General features: G+C 35.4%; 2 protein-coding genes across 2 annotated transcripts; both read left to right on the top strand.

Moving 5' to 3' along the window:
- LOC18037703 (pentatricopeptide repeat-containing protein At4g39530) lies at positions 1 to 4338 on the top strand. Its single transcript, XM_006427959.2, has 3 exons — positions 1 to 3050; positions 3395 to 3563; positions 3866 to 4338. The coding sequence occupies exon 1, from the start codon at positions 141 to 143 to the stop codon at positions 2691 to 2693; it is 2553 nt and encodes an 850-aa protein (XP_006428022.2). The 5' UTR covers positions 1 to 140; the 3' UTR covers positions 2694 to 3050; positions 3395 to 3563; positions 3866 to 4338.
- A 775-nt stretch (positions 4339 to 5113) lies between these two features.
- LOC18036140 (developmentally-regulated G-protein 3) lies at positions 5114 to 9936 on the top strand. The gene is made up of 10 exons (XM_006427958.2): positions 5114 to 5286; positions 5458 to 5511; positions 6388 to 6564; positions 6789 to 6860; positions 7440 to 7499; positions 7853 to 7962; positions 8578 to 8877; positions 9113 to 9304; positions 9455 to 9506; positions 9657 to 9936. Exons 1-10 carry the CDS (start codon positions 5245 to 5247, stop codon positions 9705 to 9707), a joined length of 1110 nt encoding a protein of 369 aa, XP_006428021.1. The 5' UTR covers positions 5114 to 5244; the 3' UTR covers positions 9708 to 9936.
- Positions 9937 to 10148: the final 212 nt, after the last annotated feature.

Below are 10148 nucleotides of genomic sequence, written 5' to 3'. Positions count from 1 at the left end.
CGTTAACTCCAAACTCTGCCCAAGGTTTAACATTTGAGTTTGGACTAGGACAGATGCAGAGATGGTCTCTCCCAGCTCTGTTACCAACAGCTAAAGGCAGTGGCGGCAACATTTGAACATGAACGTGCGGGAGCTCTAGAATGAGAGTTCACCAACGCTTAACTCACAGTCTGAGAAAGCCTCATCACAAAATCAAGAATTGCAACTCCTCCAACTTATTGAAATCGGTTACATTTTCTCCACGAAACCCATCTCTTCAATCTTTCAATATCAGTACAAAACGCAGCGTGTTAGCCTGGTTCCTGCAACGCCCTTTACCTGACAATTTCAACAACGAACGTATTACGTGTTACAAACAAGTTCACGCACAAATTGTCATCAGTGGCTTACAATGTGATACTTTTCTTGCGAACATGCTTTTGAGAAATTATTCGAAAGCTAATGATTTGGATGGTGCGCGGAAGTTGTTTGATACAATGTCTGAGAGGAATTTAGTTTCGTGGTCTTCGTTGGTTTCTATGTATACTAAAAAAGGTTATGGGGAGGAAGCTTTGATGGTGTTTATTGGGTTTTTAAAAGTTGGTAATGGGAGGCCTGACGATTACATTTTATCGAGTGTTATTTGTGCCTGCACGCAATTGGGTGGTGGTGGTGATGGTGGTAATGCGGGTGAGCAAATGCACAGTTTTGTTATTAAGAGCGGTTTTGATCGAGATGTTTATGTGGGTACATCTCTGATGAATTTATATGCAAAAAATGGAAGTGTGGATGATGCAAAATTTGTCTTTGATGGTTTAATGGTGAAAACGGCCGTTTCTTGGACTACAATTATAACTGGGTATGTGAAGAGTGGGAGGAGCGATTTGTCATTGAACTTATTTAATCAAATGAGGGAGACTGATGTTGTTCATGATAAGTACTTGCTCTCTAGTGTGTTGAGTGCTTGTTCAATGCTTCAGTTTGTTGGGGGAGGAAAGCAAATTCATGCTCATGTTTTGAGGAGAGGAATGGGAATGGATGTTTCAGTTATTAACGTGCTTATGGATTTTTATTCGAAATGTGGTAGAGTGAAAATGGCTAGAAGGCTTTTCGATGAGATTGAAGTTAAAAATATTATTTCATGGACCACATTGATTGGTGGATATATGCAAAATTCTTTTGATAGAGAAGCCATGAAACTGTTCACAGAGATGACAAGATCGGGATGGAAGCCTGATGACTTTGCTTGCTCTAGTGTTCTCACATCATGTGGTTCAGTTGAGGCTCTAGAGCAAGGGAGACAAGTGCATGCTTACTCTTTTAAGGCCAATATTGAGTCAGATAATTTTGTGAAAAATTCTTTGGTTGATATGTATGCAAAATGTGATTCGTTGACTGAAGCAAGAAAAGTTTTTGATGTTATGGCTGATCGCAATGTGGTCTCATATAATGCAATGATTGAAGGATACTCAAAACAGGAGAAGCTATCTGAAGCATTGGATCTTTTTCATGAGATGAGGGTTGGATTTGTTCCCCCAGGCCTCTTGACCTTTGTTAGCCTCCTCGGATTATCATCTTCAGTTTTTTCCTTGGAATCAAGCAAGCAAATTCATGGTCTCATCATCAAATATGGGGTCTTCTTGGATGTATTTGCTGGAAGTGCTCTAATAGATGCTTATTCCAAGTGCTTTAGTAATAAGGACGCAAGACTTGTGTTTGATGAGATGAATCAGAGAGATATTGTTGTATGGAACGCCATGCTTTTGGGTTACACTCAACAGTTGGAAAATGAAGAGGCTATCAAACTCTATCTTGAACTACTCCTATCGCAACAAAGACCTAACGAGTTTACTTTTGCTGCTCTAATCACTGCAGCCAGTAACCTAGGAAGTCTGAAGCATGGTCAACAGTTCCATAACCACCTTATAAAGCTGGGTCTGGACTTTGATCCATTTATTACAAGTGCACTTATCGATATGTATGCTAAATGTGGAAGCCTTGAAGATGCTTATGAAACTTTTGGTTCCACAACTTGGAAAGACGTTGCCTGTTGGAATTCCATGATTTGTACTAATGCACATCATGGGGAACCCATGAAAGCCCTTTTATTGTTCAGAGAAATGATAATAGAAGGACTAGAACCCAATTACATCACATTTGTGGGTGTGCTATCAGCATGTAGCCATGCAGGACTCATAGAAGATGGACTTGATCACTTTCAATCAATGGCTGGGTTTGGAATTGAACCAGGGATGGAACATTATGCATCTGTGGCTTCTCTTTTAGGCCGTGCGGGCAAACTATATGAAGCAAAGGATTTTATTGAGAAAATGCCAATAAAACCAGCAGCAGTTGTGTGGAGGAGTTTACTCAATGCATGTAGAATGTTTGGCAATGTTGAACTGGGAAGATATGCAGCGGAGATGGCAATTTCTATAGATCCAATGGATAGTGGTTCATATACTCTGCTTTCAAATACTTTTGCATGTAACAGTATGTGGGCTGATGCCAAGCAGGTGAGGAAGAAAATGGACCTTGATGGGATAATGAAAGAAGCTGGTCGTAGTTGGATAGAAGTGAATAATGAGGTCCACGCTTTTGTTGCCAGAGACAAAAGTCATCATGCAGCTGATCTAACGTATTCAATTTTGGATAATTTGATTCTTCACATTAAGGGCGTCGGTTATGTACCTAATACTTCGGCGCTCTGTTGAATGACTGAGGACAAGTTGCTGACAATAGCACTGAAAAACCAAAGCCTTATTTGAAGCAGTTTTAACCTTGAGCTAAGATGAATACGCTTCTAGAATACATCCACATTGTGGCCACTCTACTGACAATTCAGTGTAGAATATTAAAAAGTTCTCAGGTGCATTACCTGTCAGCAAGTTGACTTCTTTTTACAGCAACATGGGTTACTGTATGAGTTGAAGCGTAAAAGTAGTGAATTGGATCCTTCTCAGGTTTGAAACCCCAGAGAGGGAGAATCTGCTGATAGAGACTTTCTTCTGAGATACAGAGTCTTCTGAGATCACTGGACTTATTTTCACTACAATTGGAACACCAAGCTAGTAAGTAGATAGGTTTTTATTTTCAGAAAATTAAATATGCTATGTATCTTGATTCTTCGAGAAATGAGAATGAAAACAAATTTAAGGTCAATGAAAATATGGGGTAAAGAAAAAGAAGAAAAATATTTTTGAATATATTAATATGTTCTCTCTTGGTTCTTGAATATTTCTTTTAACATCCATGTTATGCCTCCTAAGTTGTATTTCTATAAGATCATTTGCATTCTAGCACTTGTTTTCCCTTCATTTTTTCACATTCCAGAACATAGTTTTTTTTCTTTCGGGTCCTCCTTTAATCCTTTGAGTTATTGTTTATTCCTCTTGTTGATTTTAACTTGTAACAGGTTGAAGCAAGGAGTGCCTGATCTCTGGAAGAGAGATAAGGGGGTCTCTTCAAAAGCACCAATACATGTCTTGCCTAGAAAACACAATTCATAATGCTGATATCATTTGAAGGTCATATGACGTAAACAAGATTGATCAAATTATTTTTGATTGCTGCTTACCAGTTAGGTAAGTGGTATTTTAATTTTCTCCTTTTTTTTCTTTGGTAATTTTTAAAGTCTTCTCTCATTAATTTCTGTGATAATTCCATTTGGAGTTTCATGAATGGTATCTGTAAACATGGTTTGCGCTTTAAATAAAATATTGCCACTTTAGATCTGGAGCTGCAATGCAATAAAACTAATTCTTCATCGTGAAACTAGCAAAGTCGGTGCAATGACACTGTCCACTGAGAACAAAATCCACAGTGGAAACTATACACTTGAAATAAAAATGGAAATTCTAAAATATAACTTTCACTTTGCATGCAGTGAGAATTGAGTATTGATCAAGAAGATTCTTCAGCAGCTGTCGCCAGTAATCCCGAAGTCATACCTCGTTGTACGCTACACTATGCAGCTATGTACATCATACTCATGTATTGGTTCGGACACAAAATGTTCCTTGATGAGATTGTCAACAGTCATCGAGAATGGTAACTGTTATCTTCATCATTCAGTGAATAACATTTAGTCACTGGCTGCTGGAGTCCGAAGCATTCAGTCGAAGCACCACAGCGAAAACCCCCACAAGAAAGCTCTAAAGAACACACTAGCTAAAGATCAAACTTGCTGTGGAGAGAAATATTTTCTGGGAATTGACTTCTAACATCCTACAGGCCCTTTTTGTATATAGGTAGCTTGAGCCTCTAACATCCTTAACCAAATCCAATTGTATGAATTTTTTGCCCCTAGTCTATTGAATGGAAAATTACAGCCATTTTCTCGTTCCCTTTCTAGCAACTAGCAAGTTTTCTATTCTTCTTACGGGCTTCAACAATTTTACCAGTTTCAAAATCAAAATAAATGATATTCTTTGATAGTAGTCTTTTGGCTTTAATTCAAAATATGGCTGTGATCGTAAAAATCATTTTTATAATGTTGAACTGATAAACAATAGGTATTATTTGACAAATGCCCTATTTGAAAATGAGACGATATAACTTCTAAACTACAGTTGGTGTAAAAAAAAAATTGTAATTAAAAAATAAAAATTAGTATGTAGTAAATAGACTTAATAGATTTGATAAAAAATTATAAAAAATTTATAAATTTTTTATCATATAAGTAGTAGATTAAATCAACTTAATTTTTAAACCACAGTTTAAACTCAATACTAAATAGGACCAAAAATATTTTTAAAATTATATTTCGCGGTAATCCATATTACCAATCTTATAACGACTGGTTACACACATAAAGCAATTGCAATTTTGTAATACTTCATGAACGGTATCAAAAGAATAGATTAACGAGATGTGAGAAATATTGTTTACGTCATGACTTATTGTACATACTATATGAAGTCTTCAAATTACAAAATTTTTTTGGTCAATTTACTGATTTTATTCTTCTTCTTCTTCTTCTTCTTGTTAAAAAGAAAAAGTGAACCGTCATCCAACAAACAAATAGACTGGGCCGTAATCCGTTCGGCCCAACGGGCGACATGGGCAATTCGGGCTGAGCCCAGAGTTTTATCTTCAATTAAAACCCTTCGCCGTTTTCTTCGAGGACCTTCGTCTTCTTCTTCTACCTCAAAAACTCTCTCTGTTTCTCAAATTAACGCAGAGATAATCGTCACAGCTCAATCTGAACCGCCGGTTAACCGTTGATCTGATTACCTGTTTGATAATCCTGTCTCATCTGCGACAATGGCGACTGTCATGCAGAAAATCAAGGACATCGAAGATGAAGTAACTCCGTTTGAATTTTACTAATTTTATTGATATTTCAACTAATTATTTTTTTCAAATTTTTTTTTGTTTTTGTGTTTTATTAACTCTCAAAAATATGTTCGTGAAAATTGAGAATTGAATATATGAGACTAGAATATGAACATCTGGCTTTGTTTGTGTGTGTTGTAGATGGCGAGGACTCAGAAGAACAAAGCTACAGCGCATCATCTTGGCTTGCTCAAGGTACATGAATTTTTCTGTTGAATTGCAAAGTGTGGTGCAATGGAAAATTTCAATCAGATCCTCTTAGGTTTTTGAATTTCCACTCACCCCCAATTTAGTGAAGTATCCCCCCTTATTACTTAAAAATTCCCCTTTTATTACTTAAAATATTGATTCTTTTATCATTCATGAAAATAATAATTTGAAAACCTTCAGATAAATCCCCACTCTTTTCACAGCTTGTGATAAGCTTGTAAATAATTTGTAAACGTTAAAAAATAACGTATGTTTAATCATGCTCGTTGCCTGCATAGAGTGAGTTGTTTGTGAAGTTTTATATCTCAAATATTTCCTTTTCTTATATAAGCAATGAAAATTGCTCCAGTATTTTAGGGGAATATATTCCACTTTTATGTTCTGATTTGGAAGAGTATAGTGTGTGGCCAATTTAGAAGGGATATTATCTTTTACTATCAATTTAGTTTTAGCACCTTTGTTTGCTTCACTAATGTATCTTATGACTTATTTTTAGAACCAATCCTTCCCTACATTAAATAATTTTGAAATAGGAATAAGATTATACCTCATAACTGGATGCCAGAGGAAAGTCTATTTGGCATGATCAACGTATTGAATTTGATGTTATAGTTGACTTTTGATGATCACCTTGTTAGAGGCTAATGTGAGACTGGTTTTCTTTATATTCAGTTGAAGAACTGTGAAAACATAATTTTTCAAATGTGATAGTTAACATGATAACTATTGGTTATGTATTAGAAATGATCTAACCTTTCTGAGTCCCAGCCTCATTTGATCATCATTCACACTCACCTCTTGCTGTTTCATTATAATTTTATATTTTGACGATGCTATATGTGATTATTTTTGTGTTTTTAGGCTAAACTTGCAAAGCTACGAAGGGAACTTCTTACACCTACGTCCAAAGGAGGTGGTGGTGGTGGTGGGGAAGGTTTTGATGTCACTAAAAGTGGAGATTCTAGAGTTGGTCTAGTCGGTTTCCCCTCAGTTGGGAAATCTACACTTTTGAATAAGTTAACAGGGACATTTTCAGAGGTATGAAATTGTTGTTTGTGGTCTCATTAATGTGTTCTGCATTAAGGGGATGGGGAAGATGAGATGAAACTTGTTTATTTGTAAAATTTATGCTTCCCTAGTGTGACTCCTCTTGATCTCATTAATGTGTTCTGCATTAAGGGGACGGGAAAGATGAGATGAAACTTGTTTATTTGTAAAATTTCTGCTTCCTTAGTGTGACTCCTCTTCTTTCTGGTTTGCAGGTTGCTTCATATGAATTTACTACTTTAACCTGTATCCCGGGTGTGATTACGTATAGAGGTGCCAAAATTCAGGTATTGTTAATTATTTGTACTTTTATTTTGGGCAGTGCCACAACCTGAAATATAAAATACTATTTAGTTTATCATTTCGAGTTGAATGATGAAAGTTATGTCAAGAGGTTGTTATATTTTTGTATCTAGTTAGAGGAGCTTCAGTCAAGCATAATGTGTAGGATCTACTTGTTATATTTCGGTTGATCTACGTGTTATATTTCTATTAAAAAACCAAAAAGTGTGAGGGAGCAAGTGTGAGAAAGAATGTGAACTTGGATTTTGAATCTTTTATTGAATTCAAATTCACTGATCGGTATTTATGATCCATAGGGTTTCATATATCAAGTTTTGTAATAGGATATGGGTTCAATGTTGATCATATAAGTTTCACAAATTTGACTTATTTGAGAATCTGATAAAAAATAATGGAGAGGCAATTTGTCATAATGCATGCCATCATGTCAAAATGTTATTTGATAAATTCACACATTTAGATTAGATTCATGATTTTATAACCTCATGATTCTCAATCTTCCTTCCTAATATAGGTTCTTTCTTTAAAGATAAATATAATGCTGCAGCTATTATGATTTGCAGTTGTTGGATCTTCCTGGTATCATCGAGGGTGCTAAGGATGGGAAGGGTAGAGGAAGACAGGTAATCATAATATGTTTGGTGTATACTTTTATTTTGGAGAATCTCTTTCGAGCATCATGCTTTTTTTGTAGCTGGAAAATTTTCAATCTTGTCTTTGTTATTGTGGTCGTTACTGATAATGATGAGATTGAATTTTATCAGTCTAGTATTTTGTGGTTCTATTTTTGAATTTTATCTGTCTACTATTTTGTGGTTCTATTTTTAACATTACTTTTTTTTCCTCCCTCTCTCCTTTTATGCGTTTTGTACGCAGATCTGGTTGTCTAGTTTGGATATTTCTGTTTCATTTGCATCTTTGTATGCTCTACTCTTTGGGAATCATTTTATTGAAAAGTCATTTATTTGCAATTCAGGTTATCAGTACTGCTAGGACATGCAATTGTATCTTAATTGTTCTTGATGCAATAAAGCCAATAACTCACAAGCGTCTGATAGAGAAAGAGCTTGAGGGATTTGGCATTAGGTAATCTGAACGTATCTGTTATATTTTCATGCTCTAAGCTGGTGTTCTGGTATATCAATTGCACTTTATTTCACTGTATAGTTTCTCTGGTTTCATGCCTCCATCTGTTCAGTTGTTTTTTAGTTTGATGCTAGTGCTAATAAATTTTAAACATTTTGTATCTGCTGATTTTAAAAATTGTGAGCCAATTGTTTTTAGTTGGTTGGCATTCTCTTTTTTTTTTCTTTCCTAGAAAGTGTTAATAACCAAATTCCCTAAAGGACTTTCTATTGCTATTTGCAATACGTTAAGCATTCCTTTGATATTTGATAAATCATACAGTAGTTGGTCCTACTCTTCTCTGTGTAATTTTCTAAAGCTTACTCTATTCAGCACTACCCAGTGGACCGTGCTTCTTTAATATTCCTTTTAACATCTATCTTATGCCTCTTAAGTCATATTTATAACAGTATCTGCATTTGAGAACATAGATGTCTTTTTCCCACACTCCAGAACTTATCCTCTTTGCTTTTAGTTTGTTTAATTATTATTTTTTTCAATTTAACCTTGACCACCTCACTTTTGTGTAATTATATATTTTTTAGATCAATTTGATAAGTTGTATTCTTTTAATAGGTTAAACAAACAACCACCTAATCTGACATTCAGGAAGAAAGATAAGGGAGGTATCAATTTCACCTCAACAGTTACCAACACAAATCTTGACCTTGAGACTGTGAAGGCAATATGCAGTGAATACAGAATTCATAATGCTGATATCACTCTGAGATACGATGCAACAGCTGATGACCTTATTGATGTCATCGAAGGCAGTAGGATATATATGCCTTGCATCTATGTCATAAACAAAATTGATCAGATTACTCTTGAAGAGCTGGAGATTTTGGATAAGCTTCCTCACTATTGCCCAGTTAGGTAAAGTTCTTTCCACTTTTATTTGTCTCTTTCCATAATTGTTTCAAGTCTTTTGTCATTGATCTCTGTTCCATTATTCCATTTGGAGTTTCCTGAACTAATGTAAAATATGGTTGCATCAAATTGAAAACATTTGCTGCTTTCTTGCTGTAAGATTATAAGTTAGCACGCTTTCAAGGATTTCATGGGCTTTATTTGCTCATTTGTTTTGTAAATTGTGATAACTACTGTGCAGTGCGCATCTGGAATGGAACCTTGATGGTTTGCTGGAGAAGATATGGGAATATCTTAATTTAACTCGTATATACACAAAGCCCAAAGGGATGAATCCGGACTATGAAGACCCTGTGATTTTGTCATCTAAAAAGAGGACAGTCGAGGATTTCTGCGAGCGAATTCACAAAGATATGGTTAAACAATTTAAGTAGTGAGTATTCTTTCCCAAACTTATGGCTCCAAAAAGCTTGAATTTCTTAAGAAATGAAGAACATGGATATTGGAAACCAATTTGAATTCATTTTTCAGTCCCTTTTTTTATACTGCACTAAATACTTTGATCTGGAAACCTGATGTGCAGTGCTCTGGTATGGGGGTCAAGCGCAAAACACAAGCCACAAAGAGTTGGCAAGGTTGACTCTATAGCCCGATTGTCGTGTTCTCAGTTCCTGTCTTCATTCTTCTTTTCTTTGTTTTTTGGTTTTAATTGTATTTTTTTTTTAAATTCATCTTCACCTCCTTTGCTGATCTAACCAGAAATATTTGTGCTTTATACTCATCAGGAGCATGAGCTCGAGGACGAGGATGTTGTTCAGATTATCAAAAAGGTGTGATTCTCATAAGAATTAAAATTTGTTGGTGTTATACGACAAAGTTGTTCTGCTAAACTTCATGCACCGTAAGGAGTAAGAGCCTGTTATTAGATTAGGTAGACCTAGGAGACAGCTTGATGTGTAATTAAGCTATTTTGTGGTCAAGCTCTTTGGTTGTGATCCACTATGTTGCCTGGTTAAAATCTCCTATGCTAATTTTTTGTACGACAAAGATCGTAGTTTTTGTGCATTTTGGGACTTGCCTCTCTCCAGAGTGTTTTTTACGTTGTCATTAATCTATCATGAGAAGAGATTGTGTAAGATTTAAAGACTGAAAGTGCACTATTACAGTATCACTTGTATTGTTCTCTACACAAGACTTATTAATACACTTTATATGTCTTTGATTTTTTTAAGAGTTGAATAAGTCAGAACAAATATTTTAGTGCTGCATTGCAATGT

This window comes from Citrus clementina, unplaced genomic scaffold (assembly GCF_000493195.1).
Source record: "Citrus clementina cultivar Clemenules unplaced genomic scaffold, Citrus_clementina_v1.0 scaffold_7, whole genome shotgun sequence".
Classification (NCBI taxonomy): domain Eukaryota; kingdom Viridiplantae; phylum Streptophyta; class Magnoliopsida; order Sapindales; family Rutaceae; genus Citrus; species Citrus x clementina.
Note: the sequence above shows the minus strand (reverse complement) of the source record. Positions and strands in the feature narration are given on the sequence as shown.